Below are 22,827 nucleotides of genomic sequence, written 5' to 3'. Positions count from 1 at the left end.
AATAAATGGGATGGCATACTTTTTTCTTCTTTTTTTTTTTTTCATAAACAATTTTCAGTTTTATATTTTAACAAGATTTTCTCGCATTTTTCCAAATTTTCTTCTGGCTCCCATGTACATTGTTCCATACCACAATGTTTCCATTTGATCAGATAAACAGTTGAATGGCTTAAAACTTCATGGAAAATTATTTTGTCCACTTCATACTCTTTAGACTGTCTCTTTTTATCTGAGAAATAAATGATAATATTATGTGATAATTTGTTTTCTAAAATTGTCAATAACTCAACTTATAATTATGTATTTGGGTTAAATTTTAAATTTACTGAACTGAACATATTAGAATGATACTAATAAGAGCCCGAATTTGATTTCAATGGTTAGGTTAGGGTTTTTGTAAAACCTACATGGTGTTGACTTGTAATATAAGTGATAAATATAAAATTAAAAAAAAAAGTATACAAAATATTAGTTGTTTCAAGTCACCTATGTAGTAACCACTATACCTATGGAAATATATATCCCATCTTGTATGCTATCGATTACATACAATAATGAAATGTGAGGCAATTTATTTGATTTCTGATTGTGATTAGTGCCTCTAAAAATTTCACAAAATGTCTAAGCAAATCAAGAAGCAAATGCAGATAAAAAAAATAATAATAATAATTACTAAGTTCTGGGATGTCATTTCAACTTTTTAAAAGGTATGCTAAAAACTTAACAGCCAAAACAACTTTTAGCAGACCAATATATTATATATTATAAAATTATTACAAAAAAATGTTTAAATTTACATCTGATGATCTAATATGTTATGAATATTGTGTCCAATCATACTTTTGTTCTTATTATATTTCAAAACTTTAGTGTTTACTCCACTATTAATTTCATATTATGATAGATTAGTATTTTTTTTAATATTCACATAGAAACATAAAATAACCAAGTACAAGAGGAGGAGGGAAGCCACTTTTTACATCATAACATCTTAATATTCAGAATGAGTACTTCACAAACCTTTGGACTTCTTGGCGCCTTTTTCAGTTTGGCGATACGCCGTCGAGGTTTCGCCTGCTGCCTGCATATTTTGGTAATCGAAATTTGAGGTACGTCAGTGGTCGGTGACACGTTTCAGTAAATCTCCAGCACGAGTATCTCGTAAAGAAGTAGCAGCGACGTTTAGTGGTAAAGATGCAGTTGTCCACTGCGCACAACGTAAAATACGGACGTGCAAAAATCCACGTGGAGCTACTAATGACTAATGAGTAATAATTATTAGTAAACAGCGTGATTGGAAAATATTAAGTAAGAATGATCATGGTGTGATTAATGATTACTAACTGTAACAACGGCCAACACTGAATGCACATGGTATTGCCAAATTTTAAAATTATAAAGACCGTACATGGGTACTGCTGTACACGGTACAATTTTATCAAAAAGTTGAGTTTTTCGCTCAAAATTCAATTACCGTACCCGTATACCGTGGCTAAGAAATAATTGAACGGTATTTGGGAGAAAGGGTTCAAGTCCAAAATCATAGTTTTTCAATAAGCGAAAAAAATGTTGAAATGGTACCCAATCCAAAAATATTCAGGTCTTATATTGAATATAATTATTTTAAGTTATAATTATTGCAATTTTAAATTGTTTTTAAGTAAAAAAGCAATTTCTTATTGTTTACATGGACTTTGTTCATTAATTATATAGTAACGTTTCTATTATAATTACTGATTAAGTGAAGATATAGAAAATAAATGATTATAAAAGTCACAGATAAAATCTCAATTATTGTAAACGCATATACGAAACGAAACACTCGCACACACAAAAAAAAAGTTTTATGCAAGTGCAGATGGAGCACTTGCACTTGGTCCCCAATTTCTGGGGGCCCCCGGGCTCTGTAAGTTGTAGAAAATTGATCTTTTCTTTAAATTAATTCCACAAAAGTGTATTTTATAAAATGTAATACCAACTGTCAATGTTCAGACTTTAATATATTCTTATCATTAAATTGTCAGTTGAATTTTTAGCCCAGTCAAATTAGACCAAAAATCGACAAAGTTTGGAACTAATTCCACGAAAGCTGGAGTTTAATTTTTTTTTTAGATCATACCTTACTTATAAACATACTAAAAGTCCTGACACCTACCCCTTGTGCGTAGCCCCCCACCCCTCTTCAAAGGGTGGCGCACCCCTTTCACTTGTTTCGCTTATAACTCGTTAGATTTTTAACTTACGATAAAAATACCCATGACCAAAATTAAAGACCATACAATTTACCATAGACTTGTGCTACTTTTAATATATATATGTTGCGATAAGTGTTATTTTTTTAAAAAATATAAAAAATAATTTTTTTTTATCTTTTTTTTTATTGTGTTTTAGCCAAAACCGTCAATGATACGCTGAAATGACCTATGACAAAAGTTAACGAGCATATTATTTTACATAATGTAATGTTAAATTATATTAATAATTTTAATTATTGTAAGTCGTACATTTGAAATAGTCGTATAATTTTATAAAATTTACAGTATGAATAATGTCATTGGATTATATTAACGTGTATATTATATTATTTATATTATCGCAATGGTTGTAAAAGATATAATTCGTAGAATCGGAATTGTTGTGGATGGTGAGCCGGCCATAGTACACGTGTACACAAACAGGGTTTCAGTGAACGTTGAATCTTGAGGGGATCTATTGTTGTATTGTTCGGATTGTAGTGGCGTTCCGAAGGGCGTCTGGTATTTCGCCAGGTGGTGTCTGATGCATATACGTAGACGGTCGACAGTCGATGTTTGTGTAGTCAATAGTGAACACTGTAACTGTTACATTACAGTCGATATATTTATGCGAGTAAATATTATTTTTAAATTAACGTTCTCAGTTCAGAAAGTGTTTATAAAAATGGCCAATTTATGTTTTATATGTGATGAAGAACTAAGTGTTGAAAGTGAATGTGTATCTGTAAAGGCTAAGGGCATAGCAAATCTTATAAATTCGAGTAAAGCGCGATTCGATAATAAATGGAAGTCTTTAGTGAATTTAGAAAATGTACTTGTTCACAAAGATTGCCGAAAGAATTACACAAGACCAGACACCATAAGGAAATATGTTAATGAAAAAGAAGGTACGAGTAACATATCACCTGTCAAAGGTAAGCTACGTTCAAATTATATATTTAAATTTAAAGAAAATTGTTTATTCTGCGACAAAGAATGTTCAAAAGAATTGGAAAAAAAATTGAGTAAGGAACGTCGAGATAGTATAGTACAAGTATCTACCCTTCATTTTAAAACCTCAATTATGGACGTAGCGAACAAAAGAAATGATGAATGGGGTAAAGAGGTGCTCAAACGGTTGAATAGTGTGATGTGTTTGGTATCTGAAGAATCGAAGTATCATAAATCGTGTGAACGTAGATTTTGCTCGACAAATCCAGTCGATGAAAATAAGAAAAGAGGGAGACCACAAGATGAAGATCTAGCAAACGCTTTTTCCAATTTATGTGATTTTTTAGAATCTGAAAATGAATGTCAATTTGGTCTAAATTTTTTGCATGAAAAAATGGAAGGAACGTGCGATGAAAAAACTTTAAAAAATAAATTGATTGATAAGTATGGCGACGATATAATTATTACAACGAGCCGTGGAAAAAAGGCAGTAGTGTGTTTTAAAAATACAGGATTTAAAGTATTAACAAATGCGTGGTATAATTCAAAAAAAGCAAATGAAGAAGAAGAACGGTTAAGAATAGTCGAAGCAGCAGCTACTATTATACGAGAGGATATAAGGTCATTTGTTTATGAGATCGATTCATTTCCTCCACCAAATCAATTCATGGATAATGTAAAACAAGACGTACCAAAGAGCTTATTATTTTTTTTGTCTGAAGTTTGTGGTAAAAATAAAAAAACAAAATCTCAAAAATATGATAATAAATTTGTGGCTTTGGCGCATGCCATAATAAATTGTTGTAGGCCTCGCTCGTTCATTTCATCAAAATAAAACACCTGAAAACAGTTCAAAAACACCCGGAATTACACGATTCATTATTAATATTTAATAATGAATCGTCATCGCCCGAAGAAATTGAATGTGCTGGAGAAAAATATCTTTTAGCATTATATAAAGCTCCAGCCCATATTACATCTTTAAATAATTTAAGACATCATATTTTTCACAAAACCGCAGCTTCCAACAAAAAACAAGTACAACTAGCTAGACTTCCGCCTACTATCGATGCGGCACGAGAACATTTACATAGAGTGTATTTGCAAATACAGTTGTGGCGTGGTAATAGATTAAATCCACAGAATTGGGGATGGAAAGAAGATAATGGCAAACTAAATCCAGTTTTCACGAAAAAGCCACCAGCGCCGGATACTCTTTTAAAAGTGATCAGTTGTGCCTGCGCAAAAACATGTGAACAAAATTGTAGCTGTCGAAAAGCAGGATTGCTATGCTCGGTTATATGCAAGCATTGTCACGGAGGTTCATGTTTAAATCAGCAACCGATCATAGATGATGTAGAAGAGGACCATATTGATGACAACTTTGAGGACAATATCGATGAAATATTTTTAATTGGAAATCAAAAAGAAGAAACCAACACACCGACAATAAAAAAAATTAGACCCACATAATATAATTAATAAGGTACTGTATGATTTTAATAATTCAATACATAATATAATTTAAATAATTAAATATGAAAATATTAAGTATATTAATTAATTTTGTTTCAGGACCCAAAACCCAACACTATTTTTATATTTAACTTCATAGCTTATAGTCTGAAAAAATAAAAATAAATGTATAATTTCCAATTTTTGTAAATATTTTATAAATTACTGTATGTAATTAATAGTTTCATAATTAACTTTTTTTTTATTTCAATTTTATAAATATGTATGTAAAATAAAATAATGTATTTTCATTGTAAATTTTATGGTCTTTAATTTTAGTCATAGGTATTTTTATCGTAAGTTGAAAAGCTAACTAGTTATAAGCGAAAACAGTGAAAGGGGCGCGCCACCCTTTGAAGAGGGGTGGAGGGCTACGCACAAGGGGTAGGTGTCAAGACTTTTAGTATGTTCATAAATAAGGTATAAACTGCTCATATACCGAAATTCAGCTTTCGACATTTTTTTTTTAGTATATTGTAATTAGATTTCTGATTCTTATATTTTGTAATTGTCAACAAATTGTTCAATTACATCGTCACTTTTTATATAAAAAACATTTTTACTTATGCTAATTAAAATTGTTAAAATAATTTAACGTTATCTTATGTAAAATAATATGCTCGTTAACTTTTGTCATAGGTCATTTCAGCGTATCATTGACGGTTTTGGCTAAAACACAATAAAAAAAAAGATAAAAAAAAATTATTTTTTATATTTTTTAAAAAAATAACACTTATCGCAACATATATATATTAAAAGTAGCACAAGTCTATGGTAAATTGTATGGTCTTTAATTTTGGTCATGGGTATTTTTATCGTAAGTTAAAAATCTAACGAGTTATAAGCGAAACAAGTGAAAGGGGTGCGCCACCCTTTGAAGAGGGGTGGGGGGCTACGCACAAGGGGTAGGTGTCAGGACTTTTAGTATGTTTATAAGTAAGGTATGATCTAAAAAAAAAATTAAACTCCAGCTTTCGTGGAATTAGTTCCGAACTTTTTCCTAATTTGACTGGGCTATTTGGTTATTTTTGTCATTCTACACACCAGTGCTAATCAGTTACAATCACAAAACATTAAAATAATAGTAATAGAAAATTGTTTGAACATCGGAAATATTTGATACCTAATAACTAATTTTAAATTTTTTATGATAAAATGTTATGAAAATAGAAATTATAGATATTGATAATTTTTTATTCCATTTTAATTATATAAAATAAATTATTAAATTAATAATTTTAATTTTAATTCATCTAATAAAATTCATAAGTTTTTTTTAATATTGTAACATAGTACAATTTTGTTTTGTTATTTAATTTTTTCATTGTCCTTAATATACTAGATTAAGTAACTAAATTGTATTTATAGTACATGAAATAATGTACAAATATTTTGAGTTTTGAGATAGGTATTTTGGTATTTAACACTTTTAACATATAACTATATTTTTATTATCAACATTTCCCCCCCCCCTCTATGTAGATTTTTTCTAGAACATTTTTTTGACTTGAGGACCCCAAAAAAAATTATACACTGGGCCCTAATTTTATTAAATCAGGCCCTGGTTTTTTGTGACTTGTGCTCTTATGCACAAACAATATATTATAAAAATAACTTGTCCGTTTGTTACAATATAACAGTGCGATAATAATACATTATTCGACTTGGGCCGTTTCTCACTACACAAATATTATTTCCGTTACGAGTTGAATCAAAACGCACGTGTCATAGAGCAAAGATATACCTTTAATCGTGTAATAGAGTAATTACACTGAATGGCACATGTAAATAAATTGATAACAAATGATCATGGATGCATTACAGCTTGACCAATCGATGCGGCACAAAATTTCCTACTAAATCGACTATTTACATCAAAATGACCAAAAATGGACTTGAACCCTTTCTATCAAACACCGTCCAATTATAGTGCTCCAATAAAACTATAGGAGCTTCATATTTTATTCTGTGCTTGAAGTGTGATCGCCACGCACATGTACTTCGGCCAGCGGGAGACGAACGCTACTGGGCGACGACAAAATTCGTCATTTCGTCCGTTCTCCCGCATTCCCACCACTTAACATGACAAAACACAAATGTCTACCAGTACCACAGAAATAGATAATGTATATCTATATCTGTGACCAGTACTTACCAGTTGTCACGTGACACGCGATTACGTAGTGGAGTGTGAGGGATTTGCGTACGAAACCGCGGAGCTCTAAGTTCATTCATTTGAATGCGCCAAACTGCCAAAGAGTGGCGTACTCTCGCGGCTGGCCAGAGTGTAGTGGTCGTTTTCGTGGAAACCGAGTTCTTAATATTTTGGTTATTTGTGCGGCGGCGCAATCTTTTTTTCGAAATTAATATTTTTTATTATAGCGATTGCACACATGCGTTGAGACTGTTACAGCTATTTAATGAACAATTTTGAGTACTCTTCGTAGATGGTAGGAAAAAAAATACAATATTTTAAATTTTTCTATTCTGAAACGTATAGTATTACTGACGTATTTTTTTTATAATTATTGGCAATTATATTTTTTAATGTTTGTGTTATATACTTATTAGGTTTATTATTTCTTAATAATTATTATAATATTATAATTATACTAATTTTTTTTTAGAAAACATTTGCGGTTTTACAGAGTAATTGAGAGTACAGAGAATTTGTAAAAATAGCAAAACTATATCTTTTGGTGTTGAACTGTTTAAGAGAAGAGTTAGGTGTTGGAAGTTCTACGGACATTAAATTTCGATTAGGCACCTATAGAAAACGTTTTAGCCGTGGCAAATATTTAATTTTAATTCCAAAAATTTAAATATTTTAAATGTTACTATTATTATTTTAATAAGTTGGATAATATGATAATAAATAAATAATGAATGTGTTAAGTATACGTATACAGAAATATAAAATGTCATGTATTTATGATTATAATAAAGGCCCGTTTCATAGCCGCACTTACAAATGTACGATACGTGCGTAGCGTATAAAACTCGTGCATTGTGTAGGCGTATAGTATTTTACCTTTTTGAAAAATTACATTGTACGTCGCTTATAATTATTGTATTTATCCTTTTATTATAAATATTATTATTATTTACATATTTACCTCCCCTGTTTTATGGATTGGTATTATAATCACGTATAGTCATATATACAAATGATATAAAAATAAGTACTTAATTGATGTCATTATTTTGGATTTGCGGATCCGAAAAATATGAAAACCAGCCCAATAATTTAGTCTATTACATTTATTACAGGCACGTAATTAGGTGCTTATTTTTTGCTAGGGGTGGAGGGATTAACCTTTTTCATAATAATTGAGGCTTAAAAAATGTACAAAAACGGTTTTCATAGTAGTTACTTACGTTCGGTGATCATCATAATTCAATTTTTTTTATTAATATTTAGTTACTACAATATACGATATATTTTTTTTTGGGGGGGGGAGGAGGTTTATCGCCCTAAATGACGTCATTTTTTTTTTAAATTGTCATTTTTGTATAAAAAATGTATATATATTTTTTAAACGCACTGTGTTTTACTATATTTTTAGTGTTGTCATTTTACGCAAAAAATATTGTTTTCAATTAAAATGTATAGATGTTCTCTCCTGCTTTGAGAAAAAAATTATTGTTAGATATAAACACAGAACAAAAATAATTATAATAAGTCACCAACTCGTAAACCTGTTGTTGTGACTTGTAGTTATAAATGATTGATATTTGATATAAATAATTTACACATTTATTAATTTTTATTTTTTTGGTGGTTGGTGAGGATGAACCTTACCTCTGTATAAAATATGTACTAATTGATATGCTTATTAAAATATTTATTTAGAATTATAATGTATTACTTGACAGATATATTCATTTTTCTGTTCACATAACTTTGAATTTGTCAACATATAACTGTCAAAGTAGTAATTACTTTTTAATGATGAACTAAATATAACACAATTTTCTTCATCACTGAAGACTGTAGACCTTGCATTCATCAAACAACTTCTTAATGGTACTTTGTTACCTACCGTGTTCTATCTCATCCCATGATAAATCAATCTTTGTTTTCCATTACAACTCATCTAATTCTATATACAGTTTTATTACTCTAAGATACACAACCAATGTAACACTACTACACCAGTTACCAGCATAACTAAACTAAGTCTTATGACAGTTTCATCTACCTGTTGTTTAATTATAAAATGTTGCTAACCTATGTAATTCATGGCCCTTAGGGCATGTTTTTTTTCTTTCTTTAAAGGAAGAACTCGTAAGCAAAGTATATTGATACTAATAAAGTAATACACTATGTAAATAAAGTTTTATTTATTTTTAATGATTTTTCATTTTTTTTTTTCACTAGTGATTCAGTGAGATTGTGTTTGAATAATGAAGATTCTCATAATAAGGTTAATGTTTTTTTAATAATACCTACTAGCCTATATGCTTAGGATTGTGAAATAATTTTTATTTTTGTCATTTCTTAAAAATTATACATGGTTTGTAGTGAGTTTGTACATTACTTAAGGAGTTATCAGTTTTATATACTTCATCTGAATGTACACAATTCATAGATTGAATCAAATTTTAATTATATTTTATAATTATACAATAATTTTTTTGGTACACTTGTAATTATTTTTTTTTTCATATTTTTTATGTCAATTTTATTTACACTATTATATTAAAAGAAGAGAACTTACTTTATTTTTTCAAAACAGATTTTGTTTATAATTGTGTACATGTTTCCTCAATATAAAATCCTATTAATTCTACTGTTAGATTCCCTTGCTTTTTTTAATTTTACAAAAAATTGGGAATTAATATTTTGATATTGTGAATCTAATCATTTAAAAAATAAAGTATTTATGTTATTTGTATAATGAATAACTTAAAAAATTAAATTAAAAAATATTATGTTTTTCATTACATATATAACCAAATATATCCATTCAAAAAATTACAAATATTAACATACAATATTGAAATGATGTTGGAATAAATGTCAACTTAAATAAGCTTCATCCATTTTCTTAAATTTATCTATTAAATCTTCTGGTACATCTAAGTCATGGAAATTATCAGTTCCTATTTCATCTTCAGTCCTGGAAAAAAACAAAACAAATTAGTAATTCAGTATTTATTTAATGTAAAGTTTTTCAAAAGTCAGTACTTCAGAAAATAAAAACATCAAAAATACACAGTCACAATTTAGAATTTAAATTTTGACAAAAATTAAGAAAATTTTTAAATTGTTAAAAAAATATAAAATTAGATATTTAATCAATTTTGTTATTTTGTTGTAATTCAAAAAATAATATCTGTAGACTTTAATTTTTTTTTGTTAATAATTATAATATTATTTATTAACTATTATACTATACACATTAACATTTCCCAAAATATTTAGATTATTATATAGCTATTGGTTAATTATACCACAAATGTGAACATACCATTCTATGTTAAGTTGGAAATAACTCAAAAGTGAATAGCAGGTATAAATATATATAGGTACTATCATAATATTCATAATATTAATTAATAATATATTATATGCAATTTTTTAGAAAAATTAATTCAATCTACCCTATTGCTAATCAACTGTTAAATACATTACTATAGTAGCAACATAAATATTATATATAAAATAATTAATAATATACTTAATTATATTGGCTGACACAGTCTTTGTTCAGAGCAGTTTTTGGAATGCAATACCATTTTATCATTAAATTCAAATTTAACACATCCATTACATTAACCTATTTCTTCACTTACTAATTATTAAAGTACCATGTTATGTTCCTATATAATTAAAGTATATTTATATTTATTCCCTACCTGATGAATATTTCAAATTATTATAAACAAAATCATAGTTGAAATTAATAAGAAATGAATAATAAAGAATACAATATAAGATTGAATTAGTGTTATGTATTTATTTTAATTATTTTACATTTGTTTAACATGTAGACTACTATGTGATTGCTGGTGATGTTCACACAACATTAGGATATAATATTATTTTTATGGACCCAATATGTTATTATATATATATGCCACAAAGTCGCTGGTGACCATAAATGAATACTATTTTAGCGGTACAATAATAAACTAAAAAAAGCATAGTGGCATTAAGGAAATAATTACATTTTTTTTTTTTTTGATTTAATAAATATATTGTATTTTATACATACATATATATTTTTAAATGCTTTTTCAAATAAAATAGTTTATTCAAATTAGGAATAACATAGAAAAATATGTTTGGTGTGGTGATATGTATGATAATACATATCATATGACTGCCGGCAGTCATATGGAAGTCAATGTGTTAAAGTGGTTGCATATTAGATTTAAGAGAATAAGCAATTAAAAATACTAACTTGATTAAAATGTCCACTAAATTTTCACATACTAATTTCAATTCCATATTAGGTTCCCATTTGTGTAATTCCCTAAGAATGAGATAAGTTCCTTGATCTCTGATTATTTCTCGGCAGTTTCTTTTAGCGCTCAACTTTAAACATAATTATGTCAATAATCAGTTAAATATTTAAATTTTTTGTCATTTCACATTTTTTAATATAATAATTAACCTGAGTCAAAGCTTGTAAGAGTGCTAAGCGTAAATCTGAATCTGGTTCACGTTCTTTATCATCAGGTAGATATTGTAAATCCAATGGTAGTTTTTCATTATCTTCTTCATCAAACTGCTCAGGGCCAGCTAGTGGTAAAAGAAGACGAGGTAACAAATCTAGATCTTCACTTAATAACCATTCATGCTTTTCTAAATAAATTTAAGATAAATTATTTATATTGAATGAGATAAAAAAATATGAACTAAATTAATAAGAAATTACCTAATTCAAAGCAACAGTTTTTTAAAGTCATGATGACACCAGCTCTTCGAAGTGAATTATTTAAGTTTAAAAATGGAAGTAATTTTTGAAAATTATCACTATTCATTAACCACCTACAAACAAATCAATAAAAATATAATTTGAATATATTGATGTAAGATTAGATACCCACTTACATTCTTACTTCATGTAACTGACATAAATTGGATAGTAAATATGAAATATAGTCATAATTTGTTTCATGTTCTACATCTCGGGTGATGAATAACTTCATAAATGATTCTAATATGGTGATTTGATCTCCAAATGCTTCATACACTTGATTTGCGTGTTTTTTGTCACGGGTCAGATTGCACAACAACATCAGTACTGCATTAGCAATCTCTGGTGTTTTTTGATCAATATATCGTATTATTTTTGGTACAATTTCCTAATAATACATTCAAATTAAAAACTTTCAATATAAAATTAAATTTTGAACCAAAATATACCGAGTTATTTGAATTGATGTTACTATTTATAAAGGACATTATTTTTTTCAGACCATTTTCTTTTGACGAAATATTAACCAAACACAAACAGGCATCTTTAGCATTGGCTATATCGGTATCCAAAACATTGAATAGACCTTTCAATAATTCATCAATATTATCAACAATCGCCTTGTTTTCTTTGTATTTATCAGCCGTCAGCACTAGAAAAAAAACCTATTAAAACTCTTCGAACGGTTTTTGTCAAAAAACCCAAATAAATCCACACATACCCAGTAAATGTTGTAGAACGTCATTTTTAAATTTTGGATCGCCACGATCTATCATCAATGAGTGGACCATAACAAGCGTTAAATGATGTGGTATCTCCGAACCCATGACCGATGACGTTTAAAAAAAATATAATATAGGTATCGTTTACCGTGTCAAATCACTAGTTAAATGTGCACACCAGTGACAGACTGAGACCAACAATGTTTGGCCAAATGAATAATAATCGTCCTAGTAAAATTAACAAGCGAAAGAAACCGCAAAGGGGCTTGTATGTTGTGTTTACTATGAATATTCAGTAACGACGCGAAGCGAAACCGGCGAAACCAATAGGCTGCAAGCGACACGATCGCGGAACGACTTCGCAGTTAGCTGCTGTAATTTAACTTCATGATAACTTACACGTGCTCGTTATCAACACATACGAATTATTCCATGAGGTATAGATTCGTTTCCATATAATATTACATTTTTTATTCTTATCGGATGCACGGGAGATAACCGCTATCGATCGATAAAGGTTTTAGCGTTCAACAGTAATCAGTAATAACTACACTTAATAATTGAAAGTTCAAACCAGCCGACGCTACGCTGTTATTCAACATTCAACTCTAGTCTTTTATTCTCGTCCCACCAGTGAACTGCACAATAATACCTTAAGATGGAAAATATGTTTAGTACGTCCGGAGAAAAAGAGACTGATGAAGTGAGTTTAAACATTTTATGCATACCTACAGCATTAATATCCGTCCATCGATTTGTTTATGATTGTTGTCGACTTTAGTGTAATTGAACGACTGGACCGAGCCGCATTAATGTATATAACTTTTCCTTTATATTATCTCTATGTATTATTATTTTATTTTCAACGATTGTCGTCGATTCGTTATAAATACATTTAATGTGAGTGTTTGAATCGTATTTGTAATTCGTTCATTGAGATTTTCGTTGAATTATTATTTGAACGATCGTTGGGCCTTGTGTCTGGTCATACAAAATTCTGAAAAATCGTTATATATTGTTTTTCATTACACAAACAATTGCAAACTAGAAAATATTTTAAAATAAATAATACGCGTTTTTCTTTGTATTTATTTAAACTTTATACTTATAGAGACGTAGGTACCTATTTGACATTTTGACAATACGTGGCCGTCATTATAGCCATAGCCGCTATTACACACATGGCTAATTATTAGAATTATAACTCAATAGAGAAACTTAGAAAACATTTTATTTTTATTTTTAATCTACACTTATAAAGTTATAAAATAAATCCGTATTTAAAAATTGGTTTTAAAATATTTAAATCATATCCGTTATTCCTAAATATTTACACCAAATTAGCTGTATATTTATTTTTTTAGGATCCATTTATAAATTATTAAATAAACACTATACTAGGTACTATATGGATTTGAGCATAAACTAATTATTTATACCTGGACTAGAAACTCAAAACATTTCATATTTAACCAATAGGTATTTTATTTGTATTTGATTAGTATCTAATTATAATCAATTAATTGTGGGGGTTTTTTATAATACGTATGTTACAATGAATTGGGATGTTTACCTTGAAGAATTGATTTAAGTATGCAAGATATTTGGCATTGAAAACTGTTGCATAATAACGTAAAAATCTTCCTTAACAACATAGAATACCTACGTACCCTATATATAGTGTATTAGTGTAAATAGCTATATTATATAGAATTCAAACATTGACATATTCATATATATATAAATACTCCGTTATGATTAACTGTAATGTACTAATGTATATTATATTATTATACTAGTTAAAAAAAGTTCAACGTTTGTAATCGATACAAAATCATAAGAGAATGATAATTGTTTAATTAATTCGTTCTGTTAAATTTTACTAAAAACATATTTAAAAGAGAAATATTAATAACAATATTTAAATATAGGTACCTATATACTATACACCAGATAACTGCCCGTTTTATTGATTAATAGTTGTATAATACATATTTAGAAGAAGCGGAGGGCGGTACTAGATTTGATTTTGTACATTGTATTCTTCACTGTTTAGTGAATTTGTATTATTACCACTGGGCACTGACTTAGACGAATGTTAGCTATAATACAGAATTTGTTGAATTTATAAATATAAGTATATAACTAATAATAAAAAAGAAAAATCGAATCGGCAGAGGTGGTCTAAAACATAGGTAAACATTCGATAGGCCTTAACATAACATTGGTTAGCTTCTATTTGTATGTAATATGTATACAAAACTTAATGGAATTTAAGCAGCCACCGTGGTTGTTTTTATATTTATAATATTTTTGAAAATTTAGTTGGTACCTCTTTTTATTCTGTAGGTTTATTTTGAACTACTTAGAATTTTTTGGTTTAGCTTTTGTTTTGATATAATTCAAAAAGGAAATTGTAAAGGTTATTTATATATTATGCTTTTTAAATAAAAAGTTACTTTAATACATCGAATTATAGGGTCAAATTTTCAGAGGCTTAAAGCTTGTACAATAATTATTACTCGTAATTAAAAAATAATATTGACGGATATTTTTATTAAATGTTTAAAAATCTTTGTTTCTAATGCTCATTCTCCTCTCCCAGATTGCGAACTACTTGAAGATATTCGCGAAAAATATGTCCTAGACGAACATAGTTTCTTAGAAATTTTTCCCATTTTTGAAGTTAAATGATTTTTCCTCCTAAAAGAATTCTAGCATAGCAAATTTTAATGACATATTTGCAATCCTAAAAATTAATTTTAATTATTCTAAAAATATTAGCATTTTTTAATATAAATATGTTTTTAGGTTGTATCATATCTATGGTTCATAGAATTTCCTTACAGGAGAAAAAATATCAAGTAGCGTGCTACATTTTAGATTCTATGCGGAGTAATGAATGTATTGATTTTACAATTATGTGTTTTTTTTATCTGTCATCACTTTTTGGGACATTAAAAATCGAGGTATAAAATAAAAATGCTTCGATTTTAAAAAATGTCGATGATTAATGGGTCAAAATCCTTGAAAATTGAATACAAGATCCCATAACAGTTGTTTTTTTATATACATAAAAATACATAGGTATTTCGTGAAATTCGTCAAAATCGCAAAAAATTGAAAATCCTTTTGTAGTTAAAAATTCATAAAAAACTTTTTGTTTCATATTTAAATTTTGAAAATTTAATTCAAAATTTCTCATAAGTAGATCACACTGGAACCATAAAATCAAAAAAATATCTAAAGGTAATTATTTTTTGTAGAAACTTAAGGTTCAAGTTTGGAAGAAATCACTTATTTAAACAATAAATAACGATGTTAATTATTTTGTTATAATTTAAAAACATTATTCATGGTAACTTCAAAATTTTATAAATTTTATGTTTTATATTATTATGAATTTTACTATACGCAATGTCATTTTTAATTTATTTTAAGATATTATCTATTTATATTATGAATCTGTTCTTACTGTTCTGCGGTATTTTTAAAAAGATGTTATTAATTTTTGTTTTATATAAGTTGATATAATAATATTATATGGTATAAGTACATACATGGTATAAGTATACCCGTATTATAATAATTAAATACCAATTATATAATAAATGCAACATTTTCGAAAAAAATGTATCAATTTGTTGTATTGCTATATCAAAAATCAAATCATAAAATGTACTTAGATTAGTGATATTGATATAGGCTGACAGATTATCTCCACTCAGAATCATTTTTCGTATACAATGATATTATATCATTTAATTCAAAATTAAGACACCCATAATAGTTACCCACTCGATACCTAATGTACTGCAGACGTGTCTACTTAGGTATCACCTTTTTATTTTTTATTTTATTTTGAATCTATTGGATACTGTTGGGGGATGTTTTCGAACACATATAGCGAACCCGGTCATGATTACGACAAATTTACCACAACAATTTATAATAGTTAATAATTAATTCAAGATCTGCCATTGACAATGTCTAATTTAATAATTTATAAATACGTAAGTCATAGATTTATATAGTTTAAAAGTTTGAAATAATTAAATATGATATTATAAAATACGTTAAAAACTATATTATTCATTCAAAATATTTAAATATATTGAACCTATGTGTATTAGTGTATGACAAATATGTCTATAAGAGCACCTTATTGCGGTAGATCTAATAACGAATAAATAATTGTTTAAAATGCCTAATATATATAAATATGATAAACTTATTCATCAATTATGTCTAATAAAATTTTATACACAGGTATAAAGTTTATTTTCTATAACTAATTTATTGTTCTGAATAAGGTTTAGTCTCAATTTTTTGTTGCATAATATTATAATAATATTCAAAAATCAGAACATAAAACAGGTAAATTAGAAAAAAAAATTACTGCAATTATTATGTATTTTTATTTGTATTAATTGTGGTCCATAGATAATATATTATTTAAGATTATTTATTTTAAATAGTTTTTGTTCATAAATTAAATAGTCTCTTTTTTGTATTATGTTGTATTAATATTAAATAAACCGTTTATTTGTCTCTATTGTGATTTCCGTTGTATTAATTACTTTAACAAGTTAAAATGAATCCATTATTTTTAATATTAAGTTATTAATTATTTCATTAAATCAACGGGAGTTGGATATTATATTTGATTACAATTTATAAAATAAACAAATACTTTACATTTGCCTACACATATTATCAGTTAAATGCGATTTTACGATATTTTAATCAAACGAGTTACACCCGTATAAATAATATATGACTGACCTATTCTTAGCCATAAAAAGTCAATTAAGACCGGTGCTATATTCTTCGTTTTTCATCATTGTCGGATTCAATATTTATTTTTTTTTACATGAGTAGATACATTATGAAGGATGTTAATATGTGATCCATCGCATTTTTATTCGTGGCGGAAAACACCGAAGAGCCCGAATAATGTAGGATAATGCTGAATTATAATAACGTTAACTTTTAATTGCTTTCGTTTTAATGCCTTAATTGGGATATGTTTAAACCATAATTTATAATGTATATTATTTTATGAGGTTAAATACGTTAGCAGATATTCTCCTATAGTCTTATAGCTGTACAAGTGAAAAACGAACAAAAATATTGTGCTATAGCTTACAAAAAGTTGTATAGTCTGCGGAAACGCTAATTCGTGATCGATTTTCAATTTAACTATAAATATTATAATACATATATTTTTAAATAATATGTTAATAATTTATTAACATAGTATTTAAAAATAGAAAGGAAAAAAAAATATAGGTATATAGTATATGTACGAATTGTATAATATGTTATATTATTATACATTATTGAAAAATTGGTAACCAAGTCGAATTTTTGTCTGATTTTTTAATACATATTAATATATTTTTATACAAAATGTTTTGTATATATTTTGATTGTTATGTAGTTTTATTATACTAATGCATAATGATATTAAAGTTTAGTATAATTTAATTAGTTTACAACATTTGTGTATGTGTAATATGTTTGTTAATCATAAAGTTATGTTAACCTCTAAATTAAAAATTTGTATAATATGTCAATTCTGATTTAATGTAATTTTTTTTAGAAACTCTTGCAGCCTTTCACATATATTATGCAAGTGCCGGGCAAACAAATCAGAGCTAAACTTGCCCATGCATTTAATTATTGGTTGAAAATACCATCAGACAAATTGGCTGTTATTGGAGACATAGTGCAGATGTTGCATAATTCTAGTCTCTTGTAAGTATACACTGATAAAGTAGAAAAATGTTGTTTAAAACTGTCATTAAAAATAATTTGAATATGTGTGGATGAATTGACTATTGTGTTATATTTGTGTTTATTAGGTATTTAAAAATCAAAACTAAGGCTAAATAATTTTATATGTTACTATATCATTTAAATTTTTAAATTAAAATATGTTTTAACAATATGCCATTTTATTTATTACAATTTAAAAAATATGAATTAAATAAGTTCATGTTAGTTTTAAAGTTGTAAATAGTATTATTTAAATAGTAAAAAAATGAAGTTATTACATATGACACTGTATTTATGTATTATAGTATAATTAATCATTGAACTTGTTATTAATGAATGTTCCTCTATACATTTTGTAATAAATTATTATTATTATACATAAATATATCATATCTTACATAAGAGTTTAAAAATAATTATTACTTATTAATTGTTATACTCAGGTACATACATTTTAAAGTAAATCATGATTTATATAGGCATAAACAAATATTTAGATAACCTACAATATTATATAACTTTTTAATTAACTTGATAAATTGTTCCTGTATTGCTGTATATAGTATCTATTATATAATATGTTATAATAATATAATTCAGTGTAACTTAATAATTGTCTAGACTAAAATATAACATAATTAAGTCTTATTTATGATAGTATACTTATTGATTCATCATTATTTAATAAATATCAAAAGAAAATGTACCGTAAGCATAGAAGTATATATTTTAAATATCTAAGTGTTATGCTTCCTTACATTTATTATTCATTTTGATTTATTAGTACTCTGACTAAAGAATTTAAAAAAGACATGCAATTATTACAGACAATTGGTTATTCAATTCTTAACTAAATTGAGGCATTATTAAAATTACACCCATCAAAATTAATCTTATTTACTATTCAGTTTTTGTTTTTTTTATTCCTTAATTTTCTGCATTTATAGTTGATAAAATACTTTTGAAACACATTCAACATTTTAACATCTTTAAAAATTTATAATAATTATAATAGTTATTAAACCTAATTTATGTTTAATTATGTTTGGTATTTTAGAACTGATGATATCCAAGATAATTCAGTCTTAAGACGTGGGATACCTGTGGCACATTCAATTTATGGTGTTGCTAGTACAATCAATGCTGCAAACTACATGTCGTTTGTAGCATTGGAACGAACTCTGAGCTTAGGGCATCCAATGGTACACATTATTCTTATTATGAACTTAAGAATAGATAGTAATAGTTTATAAATTGTATTAATATAATTGTAGGCTACCACTGTATACACTGAACAGGTGTTAGAACTTCACAGAGGTCAAGGAATGGAAATTTATTGGAGAGATAATTATACATGTCCGACTGAAGATGAATACAAAAAAATGACAATCAGAAGTAATTCAATTTGTATATAAATTATTTTATAATATGTGCTGGATTTTTAGTTTATATCATTTTTTTAAATTAACTTTATTTAGACAGGAGGGGCCTAATGAAAACACCTAAAAGTACATTAAAAACTTTATTCCTTGCAAATTACAAGTCAGAATTATATGCTATTTAGTTGTTATTAAATAAAAACTGAAGTTTTTGTAAACCTTTTTAAAAATTATTCAATTAATTTTTTTCTTCTATTTATTCTTTCAACACTATAAATATACATAGACCATTTAATTGGTTTACACCCATTGTAGGCCGAAGTAAAGTTTTAACCCTTCTCAAAGTACTAAATGATCTTTTGTTTATTAAAATATTTATTTAAATCAAAATAGAGATTAAAATTTTCAACATTATATTTGAATTCCATAGGGGGGGGGGAATTCCTCATTTTACACCCATGCTTAATACATCTTCTTAACACTTAAGGTACTTATAAAATGTATTCTTATATTATTGTATATTTCATGTTTAAGAGACTGGTGGTTTATTTATGCTTGCAATCAGACTCATGCAATTATTCAGTGAGAGTACTAATGACTTCACCAAACTTACTGGAATATTAGGATTGTATTTCCAGATTCGAGATGATTATTGTAACTTATGTTTGCAAGAAGTAAGAAATATTGCGTATTTATTATATTGAATTGATCAGTTTTATTGATTCAATGTGTTTTTGCTTATGTATAATTAAAAATAGTTGGCCAAAACATTGCAATATACAGTAGTTAGATAAAAAATCAGTAATAGTTATAAATACATTTAAAAAATCTTATTATGAGAACGCTACATTCTGATTTATACTGTTTGTTATGTTCATGAAAAACTCAAAACTTAGATTGTCTATTTAATCTATTTAGCGTTATAATTTTTATCATCATAGACTTCTTTAGGTACTATACTAAATTAGGAATTATGAATAAAACAAAATATAAAATTGATTATTTGCCTATGTTGTAAATTTTTTATCATTAATGTTCTATCCATCTAAGATATTCTAAGACTTGTACTCAATGGGGTTTATTATATATTTTGTATTTCTATTCAAACATAATAATAATAATAATAATAAATAAAGTAATTAAAGTTTTCTGTTATATTTTACGTTGGAAAATAATAATATTATAGAAATATATAACATTGTATAGAATAATATTATATACCTACATCATAAGTATTACAGATTCATGTTTGTTTCTTAATTAAGAAAAAAAATTAAATTTTACACAAATTCCTTATCTATCTAGTGTTGTATAGAAGTGAGAAGTATGTATAATTATTATAAAGTTATTAAATTATTGAAAATCAAATAATTATTTTTGGTTTATTATTATTATTATTATTATTATTATTTAATTATTTATCTTGATAACCTCTAAGTATAGTATTAAATTAAATTAAAAGATTAAAAATTTATAAATATTGCATATTTCACTAAATTATTTTGCTTGATAGTTATAAAAAAAAAAAATAGTTTTTAACATTTTCTTTAATTTCATAGTTGTTACATAAAAAAAAACTTTAAGTTAATAAATTCTTAATGTTTAAATAAAAATAGATAATGGTATGTGATGATTTATTAAAACATACATTTGGGATATTATTTTTAGAGTAAATTATACAAATATTAAAATATTATTTTCATTGTTTTATAAATTAATCAAGACTTTACTTTAATATTTTATAATAGTATTCTGAAAACAAAAGTTACTGTGAAGATTTAACAGAAGGAAAGTTCAGTTTCCCAATTATACATGCAATCCATACTCACCCTGAAGACAAACAAGTGATTCGTATCCTTTTTGTATAATTAAGATTAATTATAATATTTTCTTTAAATATTTTAGTATTTTGTCATTCTTCCAAAATATTAACTATTTTTTTTTTAACTTAACATTAAATACAAAACTTTTATAATTGTAATGTTGTACTTAACCATAAAACTATTAGATATTTTGCGACAGCGAACAAGAAATGTTGACGTGAAAAAGTATTGTGTAAAGTTGTTGGATAATTATGGTTCATTTGAACATACAAGGAAGGTATTGACACAATTGGATGGCGACGCTCGTAAAGAAGTGGAAAATCTTGGTGGTAATCCATTGATGATTAAAATATTAGATGGACTTAGAAACTGGTCATATAATTTTGACGAAAAGACAAATAATTAAATGATTTCATTTTATTATTTTAATTTCAATTTCCACCATGACCAATTGTTGAAAAGTAGTTTTATTTATGTGAATTTTCACATGTTTAGTTGCGTATTAAATATTTTGCTGTACCAAAATGTAATGGGGACCCTCTTTTTGTATGTTTACTTATCATCAGTACTATCAGTTTATTATAATTATAGTATTACTATACTCTGTCATACTAAAAGAATTTAAACTTTATAGGTCTTATAATTAATTTTGAAAAAGTTTTTAATTTTTTTTTTTAAATATAATATTATATAGTTATATGGTTATATGGCAATCAATAACTGTAAAATAAAAAATAGGCCATAATAAAACCAATTTTGGCCAGTTTAATATCTAAGTACTTAAATTTAAAACATTGCCATAATAATATATATATGAATAATAATAAAGAATAATGAATATAGTCTTCCAATTGAATATAATATATATTAAAAAAAAAAAAAAAAAATGCAAGTATTGTATTTTTGTACTTTAATGCTATTATTTGATATTTATTATTAATAATTTTTCACTTTTTTAAACCATTATTAAGTTTCTTTTATATTATATTTTGCTTAATCTTATAAACCCAATCTGCTCATGGCCATTTTGTCAAACGTCTTTGCTAATTAGTGTCTTAAGATTTACCAATTGTTTCTAAATTTAATAAGTACTTATAATTTTTAAACATATGTATGAAAATAATAAATAGATATATATTAGTGAGATATTAATTTATACCTAGTTAATACTATGTTATATGTGTTATGTGTAAATTTTGTATACGTATAAAAATTAGTTACAGAAAATAAATGTCACTTGATTGAAATTGATTAGTGAGTTGTTACTTATTACCTAGTTGTTACTAATGATTGCATCCTTTACAATGTATGAATAACAACATGGTTATTATTTTAAAACAACCGTGCTAATTCATTATTAATAAATAATAATACATAGTAAATGATTATACTGGAAAAGTTGAGAACAATTAAAGGAAAGATATGTGAAACAAATAAGTAATAACTAATAACAAAATATTATTATGCTTACTCAATTAAAATAAATAGTGTAA

The 22,827-nt window shown here is 26.3% G+C and overlaps 4 protein-coding genes across 4 annotated transcripts; 2 read left to right on the top strand and 2 right to left on the bottom strand.

Annotated features, from left to right (window-relative positions):
• Nucleotides 1-1,320, bottom strand: LOC113554383 (chromobox protein homolog 1-like). The gene is made up of 2 exons (XM_026958203.1): nt 1,021-1,320; nt 1-229 (listed from the first exon to the last, which is right to left on the bottom strand). The coding sequence occupies exons 1-2, from the start codon at nt 1,085-1,087 to the stop codon at nt 42-44; spliced, it is 255 nt and encodes an 84-aa protein (XP_026814004.1). The 5' UTR covers nt 1,088-1,320; the 3' UTR covers nt 1-41.
• A 726-nt stretch (nt 1,321-2,046) lies between these two features.
• On the top strand, nt 2,047-4,819 carry LOC113551985. Its single transcript, XM_026954615.1, has 2 exons — nt 2,047-4,671; nt 4,761-4,819. The coding sequence occupies exon 1, from the start codon at nt 2,779-2,781 to the stop codon at nt 4,018-4,020; it is 1,242 nt and encodes a 413-aa protein (XP_026810416.1). The 5' UTR covers nt 2,047-2,778; the 3' UTR covers nt 4,021-4,671; nt 4,761-4,819.
• A 4,817-nt stretch (nt 4,820-9,636) lies between these two features.
• On the bottom strand, nt 9,637-12,720 carry LOC113553782 (protein HGH1 homolog). Its single transcript, XM_026957304.1, has 7 exons — nt 12,351-12,720; nt 12,079-12,281; nt 11,764-12,017; nt 11,588-11,700; nt 11,324-11,514; nt 11,111-11,244; nt 9,637-9,823 (listed from the first exon to the last, which is right to left on the bottom strand). The coding sequence occupies exons 1-7, from the start codon at nt 12,454-12,456 to the stop codon at nt 9,724-9,726; spliced, it is 1,101 nt and encodes a 366-aa protein (XP_026813105.1). The 5' UTR covers nt 12,457-12,720; the 3' UTR covers nt 9,637-9,723.
• A 154-nt stretch (nt 12,721-12,874) lies between these two features.
• LOC113552148 (geranylgeranyl pyrophosphate synthase) lies at nt 12,875-21,992 on the top strand. Its single transcript, XM_026954864.1, has 7 exons — nt 12,875-13,054; nt 17,957-18,111; nt 19,190-19,334; nt 19,407-19,527; nt 20,046-20,185; nt 21,260-21,362; nt 21,520-21,992. Exons 1-7 carry the CDS (start codon nt 13,010-13,012, stop codon nt 21,738-21,740), a joined length of 930 nt encoding a protein of 309 aa, XP_026810665.1. The 5' UTR covers nt 12,875-13,009; the 3' UTR covers nt 21,741-21,992.
• The last annotated feature ends 835 nt before the right edge of the window (nt 21,993-22,827 follow it).

Source organism: Rhopalosiphum maidis, chromosome 2 (genome assembly GCF_003676215.2).
Source record: "Rhopalosiphum maidis isolate BTI-1 chromosome 2, ASM367621v3, whole genome shotgun sequence".
Taxonomy (NCBI): Eukaryota; Metazoa; Arthropoda; class Insecta; order Hemiptera; family Aphididae; genus Rhopalosiphum; species Rhopalosiphum maidis.
The sequence above is the reverse complement of the archived record's forward strand: the minus strand, read 5'-3'. Positions and strand labels throughout refer to the sequence as shown.